Source organism: Rhinolophus sinicus, linkage group LG15, assembly GCF_036562045.2.
Source record: "Rhinolophus sinicus isolate RSC01 linkage group LG15, ASM3656204v1, whole genome shotgun sequence".
NCBI lineage: Eukaryota > Metazoa > Chordata > Mammalia > Chiroptera > Rhinolophidae > Rhinolophus > Rhinolophus sinicus.
This window is the reverse complement of record NC_133764.1, coordinates 26,335,435-26,362,846: the sequence shown is the minus strand read 5'-3', so window position 1 is coordinate 26,362,846 and position 27,412 is coordinate 26,335,435. Positions and strand designations below refer to the sequence as shown.

The 27,412-nt window shown below is 46.5% G+C and overlaps 1 protein-coding gene across 3 annotated transcripts; it reads left to right on the top strand.

Moving 5' to 3' along the window:
* The first annotated feature begins 608 nt into the window (after nt 1-608).
* LPO (lactoperoxidase) lies at nt 609-25,719 on the top strand. 3 transcript variants are annotated; one of them, XM_019736407.2, is made up of 13 exons: nt 609-808; nt 5,197-5,274; nt 6,164-6,251; nt 10,726-10,886; nt 12,631-12,748; nt 13,272-13,401; nt 14,150-14,356; nt 15,595-15,919; nt 17,548-17,708; nt 22,645-22,897; nt 23,759-23,932; nt 24,599-24,836; nt 25,029-25,719. In XM_019736407.2, the coding sequence occupies exons 2-13, from the start codon at nt 5,199-5,201 to the stop codon at nt 25,234-25,236; spliced, it is 2,139 nt and encodes a 712-aa protein (XP_019591966.2). In that variant the 5' UTR covers nt 609-808; nt 5,197-5,198; the 3' UTR covers nt 25,237-25,719. The 3 variants fall into 3 exon arrangements, with proteins under 3 accessions (XP_019591966.2, XP_074175789.1, XP_019591965.2); XM_019736406.2 differs by lacking the exon at nt 609-808 and adding an exon at nt 2,726-2,921; XM_074319688.1 differs by lacking the exons at nt 609-808; nt 6,164-6,251 and adding an exon at nt 2,692-2,921.
* Nucleotides 25,720-27,412: the final 1,693 nt, after the last annotated feature.

The following is a 27,412-nucleotide window of genomic DNA, read 5'->3' as shown; positions in this document are numbered from 1 at the left end:
GAACAAGACCTAGCCCTTCAACTCCCAACTTCTGTGGCTAATTGGAAAAACTCATTGGCACTAGGTTTGCCACTCAGAACCCTGATGTTATAACAATCTCAAAAGCCACCAAACATCTGATGACTCCTCCCCCTACAAAATACTTAGAGAAGAAAACAGAACCTCTTCCTGTCTGCTGAGCAAAACACATAAACCATCCCAGACATTTTATTCTCCCACAAATCCTTCCTCACTTTGCAGGGGACTGCCTGGCAATGTTCCCATTCCCCTCCCCCTACCCCCACCCCCCAAGGTCCTGTCCTGCCCAGTCACGCCAGTCAGAGAAACTGTCATCTCCACACACCCCTCCGGAGGCCTGGACGGCTTATGCCAGAGCACTTAGGTTCCTCTCTTCTCTGAGTTAGAACAAATGGATGAGTTCCAGAGAGGGTAAATATTGACATATGGAGCCCTGGTGAGGACAAGAAGTCTATTTGTTTCATGTTCTGGGAAACCAATAAGAGGAAATGCATTTTAGCCAGGAAAGAAAAAAACAACCTGTCCAGCTGTGAATGACAGCCAAGTCAGTGGGAGTGAGTGAAAACAGACAGCCAAGGAAGGGACTGGCTGGGCTTCCAAGGGAGGTGGAATCTGAAATGGTGGGGATGTCTGAGAAGCCATGGCCCAGTGTGAGAGCTACGATCACGTCATACAAACAAAGTGGTCACTTTGTCACTGACTATGTCCCTTTGATCAGCCAAAGGTTTTGTATGTAGCATACAAAATCGTACTTCTAGAAGGGGATAGAAGATAACCAACCATGTCCAAGGTCAGTCTCATTTATAAATTGTGAATTCCTGGAAAGTGTGTGTGTGTGTGTGTGTGTGTGTGTGTGTGTGTGTACTGCCATGTGCAAACGATGGACTTTATTTTAATTGGATACTTCCTGCTGCTGTTGCTACCATGTTTTCCCAAAAATAAGACCTATCCAGACTATCAACTCTAATTTTGGAGCAAAAATTAATATAAGACCGGTATTTATGATATGATATGATACCCGGTCTTATTGTAAAATGAGACCGGGTCTTATACTAATTTTTGCTCCAAAAGACACATTAGAGCTGATGGTCCAGCTAGGTCTTATTTTCGGGGAAACAAGGTATTACTAAAATATCTTAGAAACTTTTGTCTGATATATGAAAAACTGTTGGATGTTTAGCTGTCTACTGGACTTTCTGTCTTCCAGTCTCCATTTCTCAATCCAATTTGCCATTCCCTAATGGGGAGACATCTAACTATGCTAAACAGATTGAACTACACTGAGATAAGTTCACAAGAACATGTCAGCAAAGCTCTCAAAATACAAATTAGCCATAGGAAAGTTACATGTCCAATGTGACTGCCTCCAGGAAAGCTCCATGCCAAAAACAAAGGAAGGACCACGCTGGTGTGGAGCTGACACTGCCCCATCCATGCCCATTACAAAAAGGTTAAACCTAAGACATATCACGTCTTGTCATAATATGATCAAGACCCAGGGACAATCAGAACTGCATTTTGCTATTAGCCAGTATGCACATAGGAAGGCAGTGTTCCACAGGGTCTTCCAGAAGGAAGTTCCATCTTGAAATCATTCAGAAGCAACTAGGTCAATAGCCATCTAAAGACACAGCTTCATTAACCCGTAAAACACGAAACCTGGAAGGGAGAGCCTTGAGAAACATGCTCCAAAATTCAGGGAATGATCAGACCAAGAAAAATAATGCCTGGCTAAGGAGAGGGAACATCTTTCAAAGAAAACAAGAAGAACCTAAAGGCCCTCACTTTCTTGGCCAGTTGCCTTCTTCTGAAATGCCCAGCTCATTTGCCTGGATTCATCACAAAAAAAGCAGCTTTTAACTATATTACATCCGCTGTAGAAAAGGGATATCACTTTTTGAAAGGTAAACTTCGGGTTTGGTTTTTGGTTGATGAATTTCTGACAGTCCCCCAGAGGACTTTCAACCCAAAGTATAATTTCATAAAGATGCTTATGTCTGTCTGTAAAATACACTTTTGTGAAATTTTGTTTTCTCTGAACATTCCTGTTTCCTTCCTGGATGGACCCAATGAACTTGAAATTTCAGGAGTCAGTAGGGTGGTATGTAATATTAGGCTTGGACCTTAAATCAATAAGTTCCCAGATATTGGTGTTTTTTAATGGACTACCCTGTAGAAGGCATGAAGTCATAGAATCCTAATAATCATCTAAACCAACCATCGATTTTGCAACTAGAGAATAGGAGGCACCAGAGGGTGAAGTGACTTTTTTAGAGCCATACAGTGACAGAGGCAGAGACTTAACCCACTGCCGTGACGTCATATCCTGGGCTCTTCTCACCTCTCAAGTGGCCAAAAATCGGCAGTATTTTGACACCCCACCACCACCACCCCGCCAAAAAAAGTCAATCTTTTTCATCACTTTAAATCTAAAAGTTGACTCTATTAGCTCCCATAATGGATTAGATGAAAGGTAAGGGAAGGAGAGATCAAAAGGGCATTGACTAAATGAATGAGGAAGAGAGACCTTTATTTATTCCTAATGTTAAGAAAGAGAGGGATTCAGATCCTACTAGGGGCTTGAAAGGGACAGCCTGCTCAGAACTTGGAGTTTTGCCTTCCATGATTGGATAAGGACCATGTATTTAAAGAGGATCTGCTTTACCCCGAGTCAGTGACACTTGTATTACATCAACCAATCCCTGCCATTCTGCAATTTCCTCATGCATCAGCCTGGAGACACAGGGCATTTCCTGCTGAACCTGAGCGTCTCCTCCAAGCCACATCAGCCCCTCAAAATCTGTCTTTCTGGGCCTTTCTCATAAGTAAATTCTTGGTATAAGGCCATTCCTCCCAGCAGAGCAGCTCCTCTGGCTGCCACAAGAGGCCAAGGCACTTGGCAGGTAAGCCTCATTAACTTTCATCTTCCTAGTTTCTGCAAAGTTGATGATGACATTTCTTAAAAGTTTCTCAGAAAGCTTGGTACTGGATTTGAACTTGTCTTTACTGGGCATTGTCTGGTGTCAGATTTGGCTGCCACCATGGCAGCCCATCTCTGTTTGGTGTAAGGGAGAATTGTGATTAAATCCACTGGGGGGCAAGGAGGCTTTTCTGAGTCTGAAAACTGAGTCACAGAATCACAAACTCTTGGGGCTGGAAGGTACACATAGACCTCTCACCCATCCTATTTAGGAACTGAAGCCCAAGAGATATCACACGTCCAGGGCACACAGAAAGTTGGGGGAAATAAGAACAAAATGATGCTCTGTGTGGTGTTCCTGAGACTGATGTGATAGCAGATGAAATTTTTGCTGTGTTTTAAAGGGTTTCCTAGGCCAGGGCTCTTAGATCCTCATCTTGTTTCCAGCCTCTCATGCCTGTTTGTATTATGAAATACATTAATCATGGAAAGAATAGCATAATGAATACTGTGTGCCCTCCAGCTGTCTTTAAAAAAATCAATGATAGGATGGTTGCCAGGGGTGAGGAGGAGGGGGAAATGGGGAGTTAGTGTTTAGTGGGTACAGAGTTTCAGTTTTGCAAGATGAAATAGTTATAGAGGTCTGTTGTACAAGACTATGAATATATTTGTCACGACTGTACTGTATGGTTAAAAATGGTTAAGATAGTAAATTTTATGCTATGTGTTTTTTACCAAATAAAAAATATATAGCAACAATACCTTTGACTCCCAAACCATCATCTTTGCCCAAAAAGGTAGGTTTCTGCTGGTTCAATGGTTTCCTTAAGTCAAAAGAGGAGGGCTCTGGTTCTACTTGGGCCATAGAGGGATACGGACAGGAGCCCCCTGAGGGGTCAAGCCATTTGAGAACTCCTCTCGGAAAAAATAATGACAGGGAGACTCTTGACCAGAGAGGTAGTTATTCATACTATGCCTTTTTTCTAGAGTTAGCTTATAAAAAATACGTTCAACAAGATAAAAATTATTAGGGGGAACCATAAAAGGTCAGGGGAAAAGATTGGGGGAGTGTGAGAGAGGCAGACATCACCTGGTCCAGATATACAGTTCTCCTTTTCTGGTCTGGCCTAACCCAAGGGGAGATTATCCAGACAGTGTCTGGAGGACTGCCTGGGTGGTCTCTCAGGCAAAACTCCAGAACCATGATTTCTTAGGGAGCTTCGAATAGGTATGGATGGAGGGGCCAGCCAAACTGAGAATGTTCTCCTTGGTGTGTTTCTGGAGTCCACCAGGGAATGCACCCTGAGGGGATAACCTGTGCCGTCCTGTGAAAGCTGAGGGCCTCTCAAGAGCATAGTCTAAAAACATGATCATTCCATCCACATATCATGGATGCCTCCCTGGGCTGGAGCTAGAATCTCCTCTAAAGATATTTCGGGTCTATTCCATGAAACCTAACAAACATGCTAAGCCCCAACGCCCCTCATTAGCAAACGAAGCTTCACAAATTTCAGTCTGACGGTTTAGGTTCGGAGTTAAAGCTCATGATAAAGGGGTGAATCTAAGAACTGGAATCTCTCCAGGCAGCCTAGGACGCAGCTATGGGCTCAGGTGATTCTGAACCTTGCCACAACTTTTCATTCAAGTGTCCCCAGGAAATTGGCTTTTTGAGGGAAGGTGAAGTCCCTGCTCATTCCCTAAAGGGAGGAGCTGAGTGTCTGCTTCTTGGTCACACTCTCCTGGGGCTGGGCCAGAGCATGATAGCTTGCAGACAGCAATAAATATTGAAGGGAAAGAAGGAGGGAAATTCTACCGATGTATTCCCAGTTTGGTAACAGCATGTCTCATACCTGTGACGAGACAGGTACACAATCTTGGGTCACAGGTTGTCAGGGCAGAATGAGACAACCTGGATCACTTGGTCCAACTGGCTCACTTGGCAGGCAAGGGGCCCAGAGATATTAAGTAACCTGTCCAATGTCATAGAGCTAGCTAGAGCAAATGCAGAATGACAACTCAGAACTTCCAGACCCCAAAGCCTGAGTTCTTTCCCTCCTACAATTGCTTCTTTCCAGTACTGAGCATATGGTAGATGTACATACGGTAGATGCTTAATTATTGCAGCTTCCCCTTTTGTTCCAATGTCAGGGTGTCTGGTGTTCCTTGGGCTTGCTCTGCTTTACCATCCCCTTTCTATGATTAAATCCCTCCCCTGGGGATTCTACAAGGCTCTCACCATGACCCTTATCTTGTTTTAGCAATGCAGGTCCTTCACCATCTCCCAGCTCTCCTAGCTTCCCTGACCTTGCTCCATGTTGTAGCATCTGCGATAAGTGGTAAGTGTCTCTCCCTGTGTTGGTTTTTCTGGGGCTGCTGTAAAAAAAAGACCACCAACTTGGTGGCTTAATACAATAGAAATTTATTCTCCTATATTTCAAGAGAAGTCCAAAATCAAGGTGTCAGCAGGGTCATACTCCTCGAAGTCTCTAAAGGAGAATCCTTCTTGGCCTCTTCTGGCTTCCAGTGGCTCCTGGCAATCCTTGCGACTCCTTGGTTTATAGCTGTATCACTCGGCTCTCTGCCTCCATTTTCACATGGCTGTCTCTGTATATATCCTCTGTGTGTCCCTTCCTCTTGTTGTAAGACCACCAGTCATTGGATTTAGAGCCCTCCCTACTCCTATACCTATATAACCTCATTTTAATTAATCACATCTGCAAAGACCTTATTTCTAGTATATGTATTTTGGGGGCACACTATTTAACCCATTACACATCCTGACCACCCATCCCCAGACCCCAATACGAGTGGAAACAAGGAATCTCACCTTTATTCTACGCCATCTCCTCCCTACTTCAGGGCCCTAGTTGTCAGCTAAGCCCTTGATGGACTTATGTAAGGGTTCAGATCACCAAGAACCAGAAAAATCCCCGCAACCCAGTAATCTGAGCCAACCTGAGGGGTCACATTCCCTCTTAAACCCATTACTGGGTAGTCTAGTGGACTCCTAAAGAGCTTTGACTTCTTACTGGGGAATCACAGAGTTTTCTTCCCATTCTGTGCTTTCTGTCCTTAAGGATTCTTGTGAAAGCTTCCTAACCTTGATCTTCTGTCTGCTCAGATTTGAGGGGTGAAGGTAATGGCTGAGAAAGAGGGAAATGGAAGCAGAGGGTATGTCAAAGGAGTGGTGTCTGATACCTTGCTGCTTGCTCCTCCCCCTCCAAGCACAGACCACAAGGACTGTTGTCATCTCTGATGCCGTGAGTCAGGTCAAGGGCCAAGTCAACAAGGCCTTCCTGGATTCCCGGACCAGGTACGTGAGAAACACACACACACCATACTTCCCTTCCTAGGTTTCCTGTTAATGACAAGCACATCTAGGCCACCCCTGACAAGCCAACGAGCCAGAGCAATTGTACAGCTCGCCTTTCCACCTCCCCACCTCAGAGCATGTGACAATCAGGAGCAATAGTCCACAACTCCTTCAATCCTCTTCCTGTAGCTTATCTTGAAGAGGATGTCTAATCTAATCCTATAAGCACTTCCTTCCACGTGGCCAATGTTTCCTTGGGTCATGTATTCCAGAGTCTCAGAAAGCCTGTAGGTAGAAGTTCTCCATTTATTCAACTAATAATGACTGACTTAGATCAGGTCCTAGAAGCAGAACCTGAGACCTGGGTTCATGTGCAGGTGACTGATGAGGGAGCGCGCTCAGAAAAACTGTAATGGAGTAAAAGAGCAAAAAGGTAAAAGGAAGAAGCGAAGCAAGGATGTGGTTTAAGCTCTAGCCTCCGCAGACTTCACAGAGAGAGCTGGAGCGAAGGTTGCACCTCAGCCTGCCCCATCTTGGAGCAAGGGAGCAGAGCTTTCATCAGAGCTTTCATCTGCTGAATGCTTCCTTGGCATCAGTCAGAGTGGCTTGGGTTTTAGGGGAGGTGTAACACACCGGTAACCCCCAGGCACCTCCAGCAAGGCAGCCCCATTGGTTCAGGACTCAAGAAGGAGAAGATGGGGGAGCACACCAATCCTGTAAAAGGATCCAAGGGTACTTAGGGATTCTGCAGGGCACCAGCAGAGTCAGCCACCCTCCAAACACAGTAAGGGCTGAGATTCCTAAGCAATGTGGATGGGTCCCTGCCCTCAGGAACTCCAGCTAGAGAAACAGACAAACAAGAACAACCATTGTGTTGAGCAGAAAACAACCTTATGCTTTACACTAGACCTGAGGCTTCATGCCTTCTTGGCCCTTGAATGAACGCTCAAGCAGTCTCAGAACTTTTGTGCTAACTTCTAGATGATAGGATGTGCTCTGGTCACTTCTAGTCCCAAGAACGGTGTCCTTCCAGGAATTCAAATGTCTCATAAGACAAAGCTCCGAGCTTCTCACCTCCCTCAGTTCAGAGCATCTTTAAGCTTTTGTAGGAGAAGGGTCTGCCTGTCCCCTTTCCTGCGCTCCTACCCCTGGAAGATTTCTGACTCCTTAGGGGTGAAGCTGGGGGAGGAAGGAGAGCTAAGGGATGGCAAGGTCTAAGTCACCTGGACAACTTAGTGCCCCATGAGGGGCAGAAGCGCTTCCCCTCCTTGGGCACTTCTTGGATCTCTCAGAGATTCAACTGCCAACTCCCTGACCCAGAGTTTCTGTCCAGTAGCTTACAGTTCTAACCCTCAGCCTGGAAGCTTCTGGCTTGCTCCCTCACCCCGCTCCCACACCCTCTTGAGCCAGGTCCCTTTTAAGCAGGCTCCAGATAATTAATAGCTTTGGCCTGCTGCTGGCGAATGTGCAGATTGAGGCCCAGTGCTGCCCTGTCTGGTTTACCTTGCTGTTAGGTGCACAGGGCCAGCCACCACTTTTTTCCTTTAGGCTCTTTGGGCAGGTATCAACCCCAGCCACAGCTCCCCGACACCCAGGGGAGCAAGGCCCTGGTTAATAGAATTAAATAAAGCAAAGAGGGGAGTTCCCATGGTGGGGGGAGGGAAATATTCGGTATTTCAGCAACTATCTCCAAATGAAAATTCTCTCTCCTTCCTTAACTTCAATCCTTTTATAGCCCCAACCTGGGGATGGAATAAAAGCCACAAAATCGGTGTTCATCACCTCCTTCGCGAGTCATGCACAGGATGATCAGCCCTGCTTTGGAACTTGGCCTCATGGGGACATAGAGAATCACATTTAAACAAGTTGGTTATATAAGCACACAATCAAACAAGCTGGTAACTCAGAATTGGTGATAAGGACAATGAAAGATTATACAGAGCAATGGTTGCTGCTCCTAGTACAGGGGTCAGGGAAGGCTGATGGAAGATGAGAAGGAGCCAGCCCTGTACAGAGGCAGAAGGATGGCATTCCAGACACTTAGAACAGCAAAGGCGAAGGTCAAGGGGCAGGAAAGAGCCCAGGGTGCTCAGGAAACAGGACAGAGGCTGGTGGAGGTGGTAGGCAAGGAGACATACACGTGAGGACAGAGGGGTGGATCCCAAGGGCCACAGAGTCAAAAGCAGATTAGTGGTTGCCAGGGGCTGGCAGGGCGGGGTGGGGGAAGGAATTGGGAGTGACTTCTTAACGGGTATGGGGTCTCCTCTGAGGGTGATGAAAATGTTTTGGAACCAGATAGAGGCAAAGATTGTACCACATAATGAGCATGCATGCAGTAAACAGATGGGTTCATCCACATCCCAGGGTAAGCCAATGAAGTGCTTTAATCAGAGGATAGCGTGGTCAGAATTTCATTTTTAAAAGCTCACTGTGGAGAACAGATGGGAAGGGGACAGGAACGGAGGCAGGAGCCCAGTGAGGAGGCTGTTGTGGCCCTGCAGATGGAAGAGGATGGTGACTAGGTTGAAATGGAAGCCGTGGAGATGGACAGAGAGCTCCTCCAAAGCCCTGCCTGCTCCCACAGAGCCCAGCCTGAAGCAAAGCAGGAGTAACTCCCTGGTGAGTCAGTGTGCAGGCAGGAGAACACACACAGAGCGCAGAGCAGACAGAGGAAGGAAGAAAGTACATAGAACTTTGCTTGGGACCTTTCAGATGGAGCCCCAGGAGGCCCAGCAACTGTTCTTTGTTCCTGGGGTCAGGGACCTTTTGAGACCTGGCTGATGGCAATGATGTCATTGATACTAATACACATAAGTGTTTGTTCTGTGCCAGACACAGCTCTAAGTAGTTACAGTTCCTTCCTCCTCAAAATCCTAAGAAGTACTAAATCAAACTATATGAAGTGTCTGCTTTCAAGGTCAAAATGAGCAAATAGCATAGTTCAATCTAAGGTTATACTCATTGTCCTCATTTTACAAATAAGGAAACTGGGGACAGAAAGATTGAATAACTTGCCTACAGGCAAGCATTAGAAAATGGTAGTCAGGAACCAAACCGAGCCTGTGTGTTCCAAGGGCCACACGCAGGCTCTAATGTCACTAATGCTGAGTCCAGGTTCGCAGAGGAGAGGCAGGCCACTTGGAGGTCATATCAGTAAACAGATCCTGGTGGAACCAGGCTTCAGACTTTGCCTCCAGGCCTAAAGTCTAGGCCAGGGCCGTCAGATAGGCAACAGATATAAAGTCTATCTCTGAGCTGTCCGACACAGGAGCCACTAATTACATGTGGCTATTGGGCACTTGAAGTGTGGCTTAGTACTGCTGAGGAACTGAATTCTTCATTTTATTTCATTTTAATGAATTTCCATCTAAATAGCCACATGTGGCTAGTGGTTACCATATTGGACAGTGCAGCCTTCTGGGCCACTGGGCACAATGTCATGCAACAGTAGCACAAAGGTATTCTGGCTTATTTTCTTGGGTTCCTTTTTATCAAGGTTGGAGAAAGCTAGACGTGGGTAGGCCTGGTGATTACCACCCAATCACCACAGTCTTATGTCTGCCCCACTCGCCCATGTAGCCCCTCAGACTGAGACACCGTGCCCCTTCCCATTTGAAATAGAGTCAATAACTGATCTATAGTGACAGGCCAGGTGTTACAACCAGTGAATTGTACTCCCAGAGCAGGGTTGTCTTTTGTGAGAATTCAAGCCACTTCCAATGTTTCAGAGTCTTAGAGTCACAGAGATCATCTCAGAGAACCCACTCATCTCACACGTGAGGAAACTGAGGCACAGGGAAGGGGAGAGGGTTCTCATGGAGGTACTTTACTGACACCACCTTGCATCAGTCATCTCTATGTCATCACAAACTCAATAAAAGGATTTTTGGCTTCTCATTTTACACATGGGAACTTGTGTAACGACTAAACCCAAGAAATGGTCAGCAAGGGGTTGGACACCATGTCCCACATCTAAACAAACTCCACACTAACTCTAGGGCCAGAGGCAATTAAGGATGTTTTCATGGGCAGAACAGAAGGTGCATGGGCATGTTATTTCTAGAATTCTCGGTCCACAAGACTCGATGAGGTGCCAGCTACATGTCAGGAGTTCTTCAGTCTGAATCAGTACATCCTGGGACTTGGGTGTTTTAAGGTTCCCCAATCAATTCTGACACAACAAGCAGAGCTGCAACTCTCTGATTCTAATTCAGGCAGCATTCTCATCCAGCTGCTGGCCTTCCCTCCAAACCACACTTAACAAAGCTTAAAGGCACACGATAACGTCTTCCTCCCAGAAGAGAGATTCCAGAGGCATCAGGAGAGAACTGAGAAAAGATCTTGAGAACACAAGAAGTGCTTGTTTCCTGCGCGCTGCTCACACCGTGCCTCCCAGGTGGCTCCCTGCTATACACATACCACCTCACACCCTGGAGGGGCCAGGTCATGACTCTCCCTTTGCTCTTCACTATAGGCTGAAGACAGCCATGAGCTCCAAGGCGCCCACCACCCGACAGCTCTCAGAGTACCTCAAGCATGCCAAGGGCAGGACTCGCACGGCCATCCGCAACGGGCAGGTGTGGGAGGAGTCATTAAAGAAACTGACGAAGAAAGCCACCTTGACCAACGCTACAGGTACAGAAAACCTTTGTTCCCTATGAGGAGCCATCTCCTCGGAAAAGCACTCTTGTCTCTCCCTTCTTAGAATCATGCATCTTCCAAGGAGGGGCTGAGAGGACAGCTAGGCCAAAGTGCTTTGTTTCAGAAAAAGGAACTCAAGCCCAGCAAGGTCACATTGCCAACTCCAAATGAGGGGACATTCATGCTTTTGGTATAATACCATCTGCAAGGCCTCTATCGTGAGGAAGTACTAAAGTCAATAAACAGGGGCTCCCTGTTCCAAACCACAGTGTGTCACCACTTCCGTCTGTGAAAAGAACATTTAAGCAACTGTATCTGGGGAATTTATTGGGATTATATCACAAAAGATGAGATTTCCATCTTGTTCCGGGTAACGTGGAGCTGAAAGAATGAGCTAATGGATTGATCATAACTTCCTCCAACCCCTCCACCCCCACCTCTTACCAAATGTCACAGCTTATAGAGTCATGGAGGAAGGAGTTTGGTCCTGACCGGAGCAAGAGGTTGCAAGTTCTCCTTGGGAAAACACCCAGTGGAAGAAGATATCTGGCCTAGGACTTGGGCAAATTCCAAAGTTCCAAAAGAAGGAAACTGGGACAAGGTAGGGAGAAGTAGGGAACGAGCACTTTGGGCTCTGAGACTCAAAGGTGTCAGGGATAGAACCCTGGCTCCTCTGACTTTGACAAATGACCCTCCTGAAGAAGCCCCGTAGGACCAGATTCCCTTGCCTATCTTTCATTGCAGGCGCCGGGATGGATCACAGGCTGCATTCCGAGGTCAGCAGCTCTCTCCATTCTGTGCCCACATGAAAAACTCTGAAGCCTAAGATCCCCTACTATGTTACTCCTCCCAAGACCACAGTGCTCCTCACTTAAAACTTACCTGTCCTGGGGCGGCCGGATGGCTTAGTTGGTTAGAACACGAGCTCTGAACAACAGGGTTGCTGGTTCGATTCCCACATGGGCTAGTGAGCTGCGCCCTCCACCACTAGATTGAAGACAATGAGCTGCCGCTGAGCACCTGGTGGGGCGTCCGGATGGCTCAGCTGATTAGAGCACAAGCTCTTAACAACTAGGTTGCTGGTTCAATTCCTGCAGGGGATGGTGGGCTCTGCCCACTGCAACTAAAGATTGAAAATGGCGATTGGACTTAGAGCTGAGCTGTGCCCTCCACAACTAGATTGAAGGATAATACCTGATGGGTCCTGGAGAAACACACTGTTCCCCAATTAAAATAAATTTATTAAATTTTAAAAACCTCTTGTTTAAAAAAAAATTACCTACCCCTTCCCCAAATCTTTCCTATGTAGATTCCTGCTTGCTTGGTACTTTAGATGTCAATGAACCTTTAGAAGAAAAGCAGCCTTATCAAACTAACTCCTACTAGCATGTGCTTAACCTCTCAGGGGTATTTTTATTCTAAAAGAAAGATCTTTTAATTCAAATTACCTGATAGACAAAAAATTATTAACAATGCTGGTGACTTTCACAGGTACTATCTGTGTATGTGGCCTTGGGCAAGTCTCTTGAGCATATGGTGTCAGTTTCTTCTCTGTAAAATGGTAATTAAAATCCTTATCTTAATGAGTTGTCAGGATTAAATGAGAAACCACCTCTTACTTAGAACATAGAATGTATTCCAAAAAATGTGACTTCACCTCTGGTTTCGGTGTCCTGCCTCCCCCAGTGCCTCAGATTGGAGAAAGAACTCAGCTCCGTTGGCATCCCTTCTGTTTCAGACCCCAGTCTGGACTTGACTGCACTCTCTTGGGAGGTAGGCTGTGAGGTCCCCGTTCCTGTGGTGAGATGCAACAAAAGCAGCCCTTACCGCACCATTACGGGAGAGTGTAATAATAGGTGAGTGGGCTTGGGTTGCTGTGGGGGACAGGCCTTCCAACCACCATGTCCAGCCCACCTGCCCAGCCCAGTCCACCTGACCTGCCCAGTCTACCTGCCCTACCCTGCCCACCTGTGCAGCCCACCTGCCTTACCCAGCCCACCTACCCCGCCCACCTGTCCAACCCAGCTCAGCCAGAGGCTTTGCAGTTTGCGTATTCCAGGGAGAACTGTCACTACCTTACCCTCCTAAACTTGGCGTCCCACTGGAATCTGTTCTGTTGGAACCACTCCCTAACTCCCCCATCTTCTAGAGAGACCACTGAATCCCACTGGAAGCAGCACATTGCCTCAGGGCAGAGGAGCCCCGCGCTTTGGTGGTGGTGGTGGGGGGTGTAGTTTAGAAACCCCACATTTGAGAGGTGCCTTTTCCGCTCCCCCTTTCCGTCGGGCAGAGGCTCCCAGTCCTTCCCCATGGGATCCCCCTGGGGTTTGCAGAGGAGTGGACTGGCCGAGGCTGAGGTCGGGTCCTACTTGGTTTCAGGAGGAACCCCTCGCTGGGCGCCGCCAACAGGGCGCTGGCGCGCTGGTTGCCGGCTGAGTACGAGGACGGGCTCTCTCTACCGTTTGGGTGGACGCCGGGGAAGAAGCGGAATTGCTTCCCGATCCCACCGGTGAGGCTAGCTCGGAGCAGGAGGGTAAAGGATGGGGGTCAGAGGGGAGAGGATGCACTACCCCCCCCCCCCAACACAAAGGAAGAAGAAGAAATAAGTGGCAGGACCGGAATGTGCCGTGGAACCCCATCAAGGAGTGAGATGGACATTTGGACTTGCTGCCTAGCGATGTTCCCCAAAGTGCCACAAGAGGGCAGCAGAGCGCGAAGCCGGGAGCGCAGCCACGTGGCGGTCATGTCCCAGCTGCCCACAGGCCAGATACCCTGGGGTCTCCTAAGCAGATGGCCTGCCTGCCCCATCCTGTTCGAGCTTACCCTGCCCCAGCCCCTGGAGTGCATCAGCTGTCGTTTGCCTGGAGGTCCTATCTGTTGGCCTCATCTGAGTTGGCAGCCCTTCCCCTGAGCCCCTCTCCTCTTCCCAGACACCTGGCACCTCCATGGCACTTCAAAGGCAGCCTGTCTTTCTTTTCCTTCCCCATAGTGGAAAGGGCACTGGCCTTGCAAGCCAGCAAGTCATACTGACCTGCGTTTAATCCCTGCCCCTTTATAGCTGACCTTGGAGAATTGACCTCACTTCTCTAGGACTCAGTCTCCTCATCTACAAAATGGGGGTAATGCCACCCTCGTCACAAACTTGTCATGAGATTAAATGTACCAATGACATCATAGGTACTCAATAAACTGCAATATCTGAATCCTCAAAGGACTTTGTCCCCCAATTCTCCCTTCTTTTCTCTCTCCTTCTGTAGGCCCGTGAAGTATCGAACCAGATTGTAAGCTACCTGAATGAGGAGGGTGTTCTGGACCAAAACAGGTCCCTGCTCTTCATGCAGTGGGGTCAAATTGTGGACCATGACCTGGACTTTGCCCCCGACACCGAGATGGGAAGCAGCAAGCACTCCAAAGTGCAGTGTGACAAGTACTGTATCCAGGGAGACAACTGCTTCCCCATCATGGTAGGCCCTGCATCTTGTCCCTGACAAGCCCCTTGCCTCCCTGATGGGGCAGACATTCCCAGCCCGTCAGCCACGGTCGCTTGTTAGATCTTCAATGTTGATTTGACAGCTTCCCAAGCCTCACATGTCCATTCATTCACTATTCATCCATTTATTCAGTAAGTGGGCATTAATCATCAACTCTGTGCCAGGCAGTGCACTGTGCACTGGGGATTCAACAGTGAATAAACACACTGTTTCTTCCCTCAAGGACAAAGGGCTTGTGTGGGAAATCGACAAGTAACCGCTAATGGCAAAGTTGGGAAGCTCTGAGGAGGGTTGTTTATGTCCCTGGCCAGCAGCACTGGTATCACACGGGGACTTATAAGGAATATAAAATCTCAAGCCACATCCCAGACACGGCGAAACAGGACCTACAATTTACCAGGGTCTCCAGGAGATTAATTTTATACACAGTTTGGGGAATGCTGCTGTCAGTTATCTTGGGGTCTGAGAATGCTACTCCCAAAAAGAGTTGAAACTTCATGGATGAATCAGAAATTGTGGGAATTTCCAGCAGGAAAGGAAAGGAACTTTCAGTGGTGCACCTTTTCTTCTTATTCATGGATTTTATGATTAGAGAGGAATTTATTCACTCAAACCACAAATCAAGGCTATGTGCTGTGGTATAAACGACATAAGCTGTGGAGTGAGGATTTGAAGTTCACATAATATCCCCTTCCAGTTTGTTAGTTCTTGGGCAAGTTACTTAACCTTTCTGAGCCTCAGTTTTCTTACCTGTAAAACAGGACTGAGTTGGCTACCTTACAGGGTTTTATGAGGACCAACGTGAGATAAAGTATGCATAATGCCTGGCACATGGTAGGGCCAAAATAAATACGTGGTAGCTGTTGTTGGTAGTAATTATTCACAAACCCTTCCTTTCCTATCTCTTGCCCTGCTTCCCTGTCCAGGGATCTCAGGAATCTCTCCCCAACAAAAATTTGGAGGCCTATCTCTGAAAGATTGAATGATTCCCCTCGGCCCTTTTACACCGTGGTATATAATGAACTTCAGGGTATTGTGGGTCCAGGATGTGTAGCAGCAGCAGAAGGTGTTCGGAGTCAGTGTCTGGTCCCAGGGTCCCAGGAGGGCACCATCAGCATCTTTGCCAGCTTTATCCAGACCCAACTTTGAGAGAGGTGGCCAGGGCCCAGCTGTCACCTCTACCCAGTCATCCACCCCCAATCTCTCTGCAGATCCCACCCGATGACCCCAAGTTCAAGACTCAAGGGAAGTGTATGCCTTTCTTCCGAGCTGGGTTTGTCTGCCCTACTCCACCTTACCAGTCCCTGGCCCGTGACCAGATCAATGCTCTGACCTCCTTCCTGGATGCCAGCTTCGTGTATGGTCCCGAGCCCAGCCTCGCTAGCCGCCTCCGCAACCTCAGCAGCCCCCTGGGCCTCATGGCCATCAACCAGGAGGTCTGGGACCATGGGCTGGCCTACCCGCCCTTTGAGAACAAGAAGCGGAGCCCCTGCGAGTTCATCAACACCACTGCCCACGTGCCCTGCTTCCTGACGGGTGAGTCTAGGCTGGGAACAGAGGGACTCAAGTTCAAGGGGACTGAGAGTAGAGGTAGGCCAGAGAAACTTCACAAGGCCACTAGGCAGCTTCCAGGGAGGCTTTACCACTGCTTCTTCTCATCGTCTTCGGGCAAAATGCACACCAAGCCAACACTACCTCTGGCACTGGTTCAGGACTGGCAGAAGGGCCCAGATGAATACAGAATCTAAGCACATGTGTTCGCTGTAAAAGGAAGAAAAGAAAAAAAAGAGAGAGAGAGAGAATCCGGAAAAGCACAAAGAAGATAAAAAAATCAACAAAATCCCACCACCCACAGAAAATCATTATCATTTTAATGCCTATCTTCCCAGTTTTTTTTTTCTATTATATAGTTCCACATCATTTTACATAATTGGGGTCATACTATAAGTAATGCTCTATAACCTGATGGCTTCACTTAATATATCACATTGAAATATTCTTCTACAACATAATTTTTAATGGTTGCTTGCTTTTCTATGACATATGTTACCATAATTTTTTTTATCAACCCTATTTGGAGACGTTTAAGGCATTTGCAGTTTGTCTGTGATTTTGTTGTTGTTTTTAGGTAATGAACATCCTTGTTGATGAACCTTTGTGCTCATTTACATAATTTTATTACGATAACTTCCTAGAGGAGGAAGTTCTAGATTAAGAGGAATGTATATTTTTAAGGCATTTTATACACTTGGCACACTCCATATGGCGTGTGCACAACCAGAGCCCCCCAATTCTGTTCATTCCTGGGGCTCATGCCCTCCCGGTCCTCTCGGCCTTTAGCTTCTGGAGGCCTTCCCTCTTCCAAAAACCCACTCTCCCAGGGCAAACGCCCTGCCCACACTGACATGGCAGAGGCTGGCCTGTAAGCCTAGATTTCGTGGTAGATCTCTTAGATTCTGTGTCCTCACATATTCCACATCAATTCCACACAAAACTGAGCCCTTTCCTGTTTTCCACAAAATATCCACTAAGACCAAGCATTTGTGACTTTAACAGACTTTCCTGATGATTAGAGGACACAAGCCCCCTTATGAAACACCTGGTCTTTTGCCATTTAACTGACGCCCCCCCACCCTGTTCCTCCCTCCCTTCCACCTGATACCCCCCCATCTCCAGAGTCTTTTTCCTTTATCACACAGAGGAATTCAACCCTACCCAGGCTCCTACCCTCAAACTTGCATTCCTAAAAGCTTCAAAGTTGCTCCACACAATAAAAAGCCCTCATGTATTTGTACGGCCCTGTCTTAGAAGGCAGTTGGGATTGTAATTAGTGAAATTTTACTTGTTAATGTCATCTGTAGTCTTTACCACAATCTGGTGAGGTCAGCCTTACTATCCCCATTTTCAAAGATACGAAGGCTGAGGTTTAGAAATGTTGAGTCACTTGCCCAAAGTCACACAGCTAAAAAGTGTGTGTATAGAGCTGAGATTCAACACTGTGAGTTCCCGCCCTGATCCCTCTCCATCTGACTTCCCTGAAGTTAACTACAAAGAGGGGCTTAGGAGAGGGTCCCTTTGGGGCACCGTCATTTATTTTTTGGTGCAGTTACTGGGTTCTGAGGCTGCTCAGGGGAAACCCACCTGCCTGCCTTCTGGGCTTTCAGGAGATTCCCGAGCCTCAGAGCATACCCTGCTGGCTGTTTCCCACACCCTCTTTCTCCGGGAGCACAACCGGCTGGCCAGAAAACTAAAGAGACTCAACCCTCAGTGGGATGGAGAGAAGCTCTACCAAGAAGCCCGGAAAATCCTGGGAGCCTTCATGCAGGTACAGAAGCCCAAGAGACTTCCTCACACGCCCACCTGGCTTCTGCTCCTGGCTCTACCCTCTGCTCGCTGCCACACCTCTGCTTTCCATGCCTCCATTTCCCCCTTCTTCTCCTCTACTGCTTCTTTCCCATTGTCTCATTCTTTTAAACCTCCCCTTCTGTTTCTTCCACTTTTCTGTCCCAAAATGAACCCCTGGATTCAGAGTATTGGAGTCATTCATATGTTGGTCACTCAGTGTGCCTATCCAGGTATCATTACTGGGACCATAGGTTCCATCATTCCTGGGACTGTTACCTAGCAGTTACTTTGGTTATTTTGATTGGATTATCTTCTTTTTCAATTCTCTTCTCCTAAGCCACATGTCACAGGCATAGTCAATTGCTATTGTCAGTTGACTGATTAACTAGAAGAGACTTAGAAAGATTGATATGTTGATATTAACCATGCATGTATTTTTAAAACATTGTATTTTGAAATAATTGTTGATTCTCAAGAAGTTGTGAGAGAAAAAAAAAGTATGTGCACCCAGCCTCCTCCAATGCCAAGATTTTGCATAATTATGGAGAGATTTCAGTTAGTGTATTTCAGTTAGTGTACAAGATCAAAAGCAGGAAGTTAACACTGATAAAACCGTAGTGCTTATTCAGATTTTACTAGCTATAAATGCAATAATCTGTGTGTGTGTGTGTGTGTGTGTATCTCCATGCAATTTTATCACATGTGTAGCTTCCTGTCACCACCACCACAATAAAGATGCTTAACTCAACCATCCCAAGACTCCCTCATGCTACTCTTTTATAGCCACATCCACCCTCCCCTTCCTATATCCCTAACCCCTGGCAACAACTAATCTGTTGTCCATCTGTAAAGTGATGTTATTTCGTGAATGTTACATAAATGAAATCATGCAGTATGTATCCTTTTGAGATTGCCTTTTTACATTCAGCATAATTTCCTTAAGGTTCATCCAAGTCACTGCATATACCAATAATTCATTCCTTTTTGTTACTGAGTAGTATTCCAGGGTTTGTCTAACCATTCACCTATTGAAGGACATTTGAATAGTTTCCAGTTTGGGGTTATTATAAATAAAGCTGCTATGAACGTTCATGTATAAGTTTCTACATGAAAATAAGTTTTTGTTTCTCTGGGACATATGCCCAAGAGTGCAATTGCTAGGTCATATGGTAAGTCCATTTTTAGTTTTAAAAGAAACTGCCAAACTATTTTCCAGAGTGACTGTACCACTTTTACATTCCTACCAACAGTGTATAAATGATCGTTTGTCTGCATCCTGGTCTTTATTTGGTGTTATCACTATTTTTCTTTAACCGTTCTGATAGATATGTAGCGATATCTCATAGTGGTTTAAATTTGCATTTCTCTAATGGCTAATCATATTGAATATCTTTTCATGTGTTTATTTGCCATCTGTATATCTTCTTCAATAAAATACCTGTTCATATATTTTGCCCATTTTCAAATTGGATTGTTTGTCTTTTAATGTTGAGTTTTGAGAATTCTTTATATATTCTAGATACAAGTCGGTTGTCAGATACATGACTTTAAATATTTTCTACCAAACTGTACTTTGTCTTTTCATTCTCAAACTGTACTTTGTGTTTTCATTCTCTTAATTCATTTCATTGTCTTTTGCAGAGTAAGAGTTTTTAATTTTGATGAGGTCAAATTTATCAATTTTTTTTTCTTTTTATGGATTGTGCTCTGGGTCTCAAGTCTCAGAACTCTTTCCCTAGGCATAGGTTTCAAAGACTTTAGTCCTTTTTTTTTTTTTGTCTTTTTGTTTGTTTGGTCAGAAGTTTTACAGTTTTGTATTTTACATTTAAGTCCATGAGCTACTGGGGGTTAATTTTTGTACAAAGTGTGAGGTTTAGGTCAAGGTTCATTTTTTTGGCCTATGGATGTCTAATTGCTTCAGCACCACTTACTGAAAAGGCTATCTTTCCTTTATTGAATTGCTTTTGCTCCTTTGTCAAATATTATTTGGGCATAGTTGAATACGTGAACCATTTTCTCTTTGTTCTTCAGATTGACTAAATACTATTGATCTGTCTTCCATTCTATCCTATCATCTCCACCTTACTACTGGGTCTATCCAACAAGTATTTTTGTTTGTTTGTTTTGTTTTGTTTTCAGTTAGTGTATTTTCAGTTCTATAATTTCACTTTTTTATATACATAAATTCTATTTCTTTGCTGAGATGTCTGTTTGTTTCAAGATAACGTATAATTGATTATTGAAGCATTTTTATGACAGCTGCTTTAAAATCTCTATCAGAAAATTCCAACATGTGATTCATATCACTATTATCTTTTCTCATTCAAACTGTGGCTGTCCTGGTTCAGGAAGTATGAGTGATTTTCAATTGTATTCTAGACATCTTAGTTATTATGTTAGGAGATGCTTGATCCTATTTAAATCTTCTATTTAAGCACATTGTTGCCCTGGTTATTTTGGTGTGTGGGTCCTGGTATACTTTTGTGGGCTTTAGTTCCTATGACAATTTAGTTCTTGAGCCCATGCAATGCTTTTCTGGTCTGCTTCATCCTTCTGGTGCTTCTGGAGTTCCCACTCAATCCCTGCTGTCTGCAAGGCAGGAAGGGACCTTCTTGGCTGCCTTCTGCTGCTGAGCAATCTTCTAGGGGAGCAGAAGCCACTGCACCTGCGTCTCCTTATGCCAGTGAGTGAAGAAGAGAGAGACACAGGGCTTCACGGCTGCCACCGCTGCCAGCAGATCAGACCATCCAACAGCCTGGGTTGTGGATCCAGGGCTGGGATGGCTCAGGGCATGTGTTGTGAAGTAGGTTTGCGGGCTCTTTACTAGGTCTTTCCTGGACTTCCTTTGTCCCAGTCCTTTAGAGAAAGAGAGAGAGGACTTTCCTTGGCTTCTTTTGTCTATTCCTGCCAGCCTCTCTGTATCCAGTCTGGGATGCGTAGGAACTCTCCATGTTGTCATGCTGCAAATCCTGAGGTCCTTAGCCAGTCCAGCTTTCAGAGTCTCTTTATTGTTGTCTGTTGAACAATTGCCAGGGTTCCTAGTTATATTTAGTGGGGAAGACTAAAGAATAATGAGTCTATTCCATCTTGTTCTGAAACTAGAAGCCCTATGCACCTATTTGTCACCATCAAAGAGATCTATTTCCAGTTGTTTCATCTCAAAATCTCCAGAACTCAATATGTATTTAAAAATTTGGGGGGGGGGGGTCCAAGAATCTTGCTGCTAGAGATGTTTGTAGGAACTCATCCAAAGAACAAAAAAGTGTCAACCTAAAGATTATCTGAGTTAAGGCTTGTATCAGCTTACTCAGGCTGCCATAACAAAAGATCACAGGCCTGGTAGCTTACACATCTGAAATTTATTTTCTCACAGTTCTGGAGGCTAGAAGTCCAAATCAAGGTATTAGCAGGTTTGATTTCTCCTGAGGCCCCTTTCCTTGGCTTGCAGGATGACTACTGTGTCCTCACATAGTTTTTCCTCTGTGCATACACAGTCCTGATATTTCTCCTTCTTCTTATAAGGACACTAGTCCTATTGGATTAAGCTCTGCCCTTCGACCTCATTTAACCATAATTACCTCTTTATAGGCCTGATCTCCAAATACAGTCACACTGGGGATTAGAGCTTCAACATATGAATTTGAGGGGTCACAATTCCATTCATAACAAGGCTTCTTGGACTACAAGAAAAAGAAACCCACTCAGGCTAGTTCAGATGTTCAATATTGACACATGTTCAACCCTGTACATGTGTCAAATGGAAACTGATAAGGATTTCCCCTGGGACCCCAGGGCAGGGGCGTGTAGTTGGGCCTCAGCAAGGATTAGAGCCAGAGACTGAGAACCATCTGGAATCAGGGCTGCTACTCTTGCTCTAACCCTCCCTCCTCTCTGCTCCTCTCTTCACTTCTTTTTTTTTTTTTTTATTCTCTCTCTCTACAGATGGGTTTTCCCTGCTTTTCTGCACACAGTAAAAAATGAAAACACATATGACCCCACCTGTCCCCTCAGATCAAGCGCCATCAAACTGGGCCAGTCCACTGTGGCCAGAGGCAGAGTTCTCTCTCCTGATGCTTCCCACGACCCAAGGAGCAGACCGCCTGCTCCAAGGCTGCCATCCACAGTCTGTGCTCTTGAACAAATTGAAAGCAACCTAAGAGTAAGACAGAAAGAGAAGGACCCATGAGTGCAATAGAATATTATACACATTTAATTATATAATAATTGTGAGCCAGGAAGAAATGTGAGAAGTGTTAAGTAAAACAGCAGAATGCAAAAGTATGCATTCTCTAGGATCACAGCTGTGTAAAAATATGTATAATATAGATAAAGATTAGAAAGAATAAAAATCAATGTAATTGTGTCAGGTGGTGGCAAGATTTCTTCTTTTTTCAAAATTTTCTCAATTTATGCTAGTTCACTGTTTTGGGTAAAACAAAACCAGAAACCGATCTCTCCATGGTACAGCCTTCTTTCAAAATTGGAGGTTGAATACATTTCCCTTGGTTCCCCTGCAAACCATTCCTGTGGTTCTTCATTCCTCTTGCCCTGGCCTATGGGAAAAAGCTTAATAATCTGACATGGTTATGTTTAAAGTGACACACAAAGATTGTCACTTTAGCTTCGAGGTCATAAACGTAGAGCAAAGATGGCAGAGAATACATCTCAAGTGCGAAATTCAAATGACTCGCTCGTCGAACCTATGTTGAGACAAATCATGAGAGATCAGCAGAAAGAATGTCATGAACAATTAGTCATGTCTGCCAGGGTCATAGGCACGGAATTTGGCACACATCCTATCCATTTGCCATCCTTGATTTCTCACCGCTCAGCGCTCTTGCCCGCAGCCCCGCTCCGACCTCACTGCAAAGGTTTAGGTCTCACACCCTTTCCTCATGACTTGTTTCTCCTTCCAGATTATCACCTTTAGGGACTACCTACCCAATGTGCTAGGTGTTGAGATGCAGAAGTGGATCCCTCCATACCAAGGCTACAACAAATCTGTGGATCCCCGAATTTCCAATGTGTTTACCTTTGCCTTGCGCTTCGGCCATTTGGAGGTCCCCTCCACTGTGTCCCGCCTGGATGAGAACTATCAGCCACGGTGTCCAGAGCCAGAGCTTCCCCTGCACACCCTGTTCTTCAACACCTGGAGGATAGTCAAAGATGGTATGTCCTTTCAGGGAAGTGCTGTCGCCTGGCTGTCTCACTCTGCAGGCTGCTTCTGGGGAAACTTGGCTTGGAAGTCAGTCTTCAGGTACTTCCTATGTGATCTCGGGCAAGTGAATTGACCTCATTGAGCCTTAGTTTCCTCATTTGTAAAATGGGGGCAATAATAGTACCTATCTCCCTAGGATACACGAAAAATTGAGATATATGTGTAAAGCACCCTGCAATAGTTCCTGACACACAGGAGACTGTCCGTAAATACTAGTAATTATTCTTTCTTTCCTCCTCCAGCCTCTAAGGTGCTAGGTTTTCCCTACCTCTTTTTCCTGCCTCAGGCTTCTCTAACCCCTGTAGAAAGAATTCATTGGCTTAGTAAATAAATTGTTTTTTTCTGCTCCCCTCTAGGGCTTTCTACCTCCATTAAGTGCCACAGGTTGGACCCAGCTCCCTTTATCCTGGACTGGGCTATGTTGAAACTGGCTTTACTTAAGGACTGACAAGCCAGGGCCATTTTTTATAGATTTCTGCTATCTCTTCCCCCGCTGCAACATTCCTCAAGGAAACACATTCAAAGAGAAGAAGCCAACCCTCTGAACTAGAGCTCAGAAAAAATCCTGAAGCTTATAGTCAGGCCATCATCCCATGAATGGCTCTTTTTTGCATCCCCAAAGCAGGCAGTCTGGACTGCCCCCCACCCCCAGCACACCCTGCAACCTCTTTTTATCCCTCCTTCCAGCTTGAGATGTTCAGTTGGCCCTATTTTCACCTGAGAAAAAATGTCTGGTGGAAAGAGAGTCCAACAGTGAAAGATGTCCACACCCTACCCCCATTCCCAGGATGACCTCTGAGTCTCCCTGGCAGGTGGAATTGACCCTCTGGTGCGGGGCCTGCTGGCCAAGAAGTCCAAGTTGATGAATCAGGATAAAATGATGACGGGGGAGCTGCGCGACAAGCTTTTCCAGCCCACTCACAAGATCCACGGCTTTGACCTGGCTGCCATCAACATACAGCGTTGCCGAGACCATGGGATGCCTGGTGAGTGGGCCAGGGTCGGGCCGGGCCTGGGAACCTTTTAGCTACTTTCTGAAGCTTCGGAGGGCTCTCTCCTATAATCCTGAGGATCTGGTCAATTCTAAAACAGAAGACAGAGATGTCAGCTTTTAAGACTCATTTTGCTCATCTGTGAAATGGAATCTTCCTTTGTTCCTAATGCACAGACAACAGAACATATCTGGTATCATCTTGTAGCCCCTCAAATGAAAAAGAGATCACCAACTGACTGGTAAAACCAGTGTAAAAGCCCAGAAAAAAAAAAAAAAATAAGAAAAAGAGAGTAGAGAGAAACCGATGACTGTGGGCCTTTCTTTTGTACCTATGAAAGTCAATGTAATGTTATAATTAAAAGCCAGACTACCTGGGTTCAAATCCCACCTGTGCCAGTTCTGGCTTTGTGACCTTAGGCAAGTTCCTTAACATCTCTGTTCTTCAGTTTACATGTTTGCTTAGAATAGTACCTGGACCCATATAACCTGCTAGCCCTCTTGAGACTATAAAGTGCCAGATAGAAAACAATGGAAACCCATCCCAAAGACTATGCGCCTAGATTTTCTGGGGCTGATAGAGCCAGAGTAGGTATGTTCCCAAGGGGGGCTACGGGCACGAAGTCCCTGGGATGAGGCAGCTTCAGCCTTTCCCCCTTAGGATACAACTCCTGGAGAGGCTTCTGTGGCCTCTCACAGCCCCAGACGCTGGAGGAGCTGAACGCGGTGCTGAAGAACGAGGTGCTAGCTAAGAAGTTGCTGGATGTCTACGGGACCCCTGACAACATTGACATCTGGATTGGGGGCATCGCTGAGCCACTGGTAGAAAGAGGCACAGTGGGGCCTCTTCTGGCCTGCCTCCTGGGGAAGCAGTTCCAGCAGATTCGAGACGGAGACAGGCGAGTGAAACCTCAGCGGGAGGGACGGGGAGGTCAGATACTTCTCTGAGGTAGGTATGCCGTGTCCTGCCCTGAGTGAGAACTAACGGAGACTCAGCACGCTCCCAATGACTTCCTTCCTTCCCTTTGCACAGCGTGGGGAGGGGCCGACAGCTGGGCTGTATGGAGAGACCTGTGCTTCTGTCTCTGCAGGTTCTGGTGGGAGAACCGTGGAGTCTTCACTGAAAAGCAGCGGGACTCTCTACAGAAAATGTCCTTTTCACGCTTTGTCTGTGACAACACCCATATCACCAAGGTCCCACTGAACCCATTCCAGGCCAACAGCTACCCCCAAGACTTTGTGGATTGCTCAGCCATTGATAAGCTGGACCTCTCACCCTGGGCCTCAGTGGAGAATTAGGGGCCCATCACATTGTGCAGTAAAGCGCCCTTTGGTCCACGATGCCCTTTCAAGCAAGTTCAGTGATCTGGTCCCTGAGACCTCCACACCCTGTCCCAGCCCCTCTTTTCAGACAGATCTTGCTCCACTTGCCAGATGCATACCTCACGCAAGCCCAAGGCCAGCATCTCAGCCTTTCCAGCCCTTTCACTTAAAATCCACTGCTCTCACTCCATCGCCTCTACCTGTGGAAATTTCATTTCTGTCATGACTTACACCTGCTGCAATGCCCTTCCAATCTAGCTTGCCATATATCACCCATCCTCTCCCTGGAACAAGTCTTGGGTGGGGTGGTGGCCTTTGCACCCTCCTCTCCTTTCCTCTCAAACTAGTGTAAGTTCCTTGAGCTAGGGACTTCAGCCTGCTTCCGAGTGTCTCCCATGCCACCCAGCAAGGTGCTTGGCATAGAGTAAGTGCTCAATAAACGTCTGCTGATTGACTAAAGATGCTGGCAATGACATTGTTCCCTTCCAGAAGGCAGACCTTGGAACCACTGCCAATTAAGTAACTAGAGTTTACAGTCCAGACATGTCTCACCACTAAGATGTGTGCACTGGTCTGTGGGGTAAGAGAGCACAATGTGGTGGGATTTCAAGGGGCTCTCCAAGCAAAGGAGGAGGCAAAGGGCTCCTGGGAAAAGAAACAATGGCCATAGAAAGGCAAGAGAGAGGGCTTGGGATGGTGCCAAGTGATCAAACAGGGAGGAAATCCAAGCCTGGATTCCCCTACAGCTAGAGTTAATTTCCCTTCCAGAGACCTTTCTGGGAAATACTCTCTTGTTCTTCTCGGAGGCTGGGAGGCCCTGAAGGGACATCTCCAGAATATACCTCATGCTGCTCCCCAATGCATAGTCATGTGTTCTTTTTTTAAAGATTTATTGGGGAATATTGGGGAACAGTATGTTGTTCCAGGGCCCATGAGCTCCAAGTCATTGTCCTTCAATCTAGTTGTGGAGGGTGTAGCTCAGCTCCAAATCCAGTCACCGTTTTCAATCTTTAGTTGCAGGGGGTGCAGCCCACCATCCCATGTGGGAATTGAACTGGCAACCTTGTTGTTGAGAGCTTGGGTTCTAACCAACTGAGCCATCCAGCCACCCTTCAGCAGCTCAGTGGCAGCTCGTTGCCTTCAATCTACTAGTTGTGGAGGGCACAGCTCACTGGCTCATGTGGGAATCGAACCAGCAACCCTGTTGTTCAGAGCTCATGCTCTAACCAACTGAGCCATCTGGCTGCGCTTGTGTGTTCTTTTAAAATGACCCTCTGGGTGTGAATGGGTGGCTCACTTGGTTAGAGCACGGGCTCTGGGCAACTGCACTGCCGGTTTGATTCCCACATGGGCCAGCGAGCTGCACCCTCTACAACTAGAATGAGTCAATGAGCTGCCGCTGAGCTCCCAGATGGCTCAGTTGGTTGGAGCGCGGGCTCTCAACCACAAGGTTGCCAGTTTTGACTCCCCCAAGGGATGGTGGGCTGCATCCCCTGCAACTAACAACAGTGACTGGACCTGGAGCTGAGCTGTGCCCTCCACAACTAAGATTGAAAGGACAACTTGATTTGGATGGAACTGACGAGAGTCCTAGGAAAAACACACCACTGTCCTCCAATAAAAAGTCCTAGAAATACACACTGTTCCCCAATAAAGTCCTGTTCCCCTTCCCCAATAAAAATATTAAAAAATCTAAAAAAAAAAGACCTTCGGGGTAAGGTCAGTCCAGCCAGGGCCTCCAGGGCCTCTGACTGGTGGGGTGGGATGAGAGGCACTTAGCCATCTTGTGGGAAGAGCCCAGGAGCCAGAAGACTCAGGCTGCAGCCCTGGCTCTCGTACCCACTTCTTCAAGGTCTCAGATAAGCCCCTTCACATCTCCGAGCACCCCGCTCATCATCAGTAGCCTGGAGACAAGTAGTATTTATCCTGCTCTGGCGAGGTCCTAGTCTGAGCTGGGTACATCAGCTTCCGCGTCCTGCACACCTTCAGGCTCCCTGCTCTGGGTGCCCCTCTCCAAATGTGGGAAGAAGAGGGGAACTTACCAATCAGATATAGGGGCCAAGTTCCAGGCAAGATTATTAGGGAAATGGCCTCCTCCCCCCTCTCACAGCTCTGGCCACATGAAGCCAGGACTGAGAACTCTAGTGTGTGA

Excerpts from the sequence above, each read along its gene's own strand:
- LPO (XM_019736407.2), top strand. The coding sequence starts at position 5,199 with ATGCAGGTCCTTCACCATCTCCCAGCTCTCCTAGCTTCCCTGACCTTG. Across the intron at positions 14,357-15,594 it reads ACAACTGCTTCCCCATCATG|ATCCCACCCGATGACCCCAA; the intron begins GTAGGCCCTGCA and ends ATCTCTCTGCAG. Across the intron at positions 22,898-23,758 it reads CTGGAGGATAGTCAAAGATG|GTGGAATTGACCCTCTGGTG; the intron begins GTATGTCCTTTC and ends TCTCCCTGGCAG.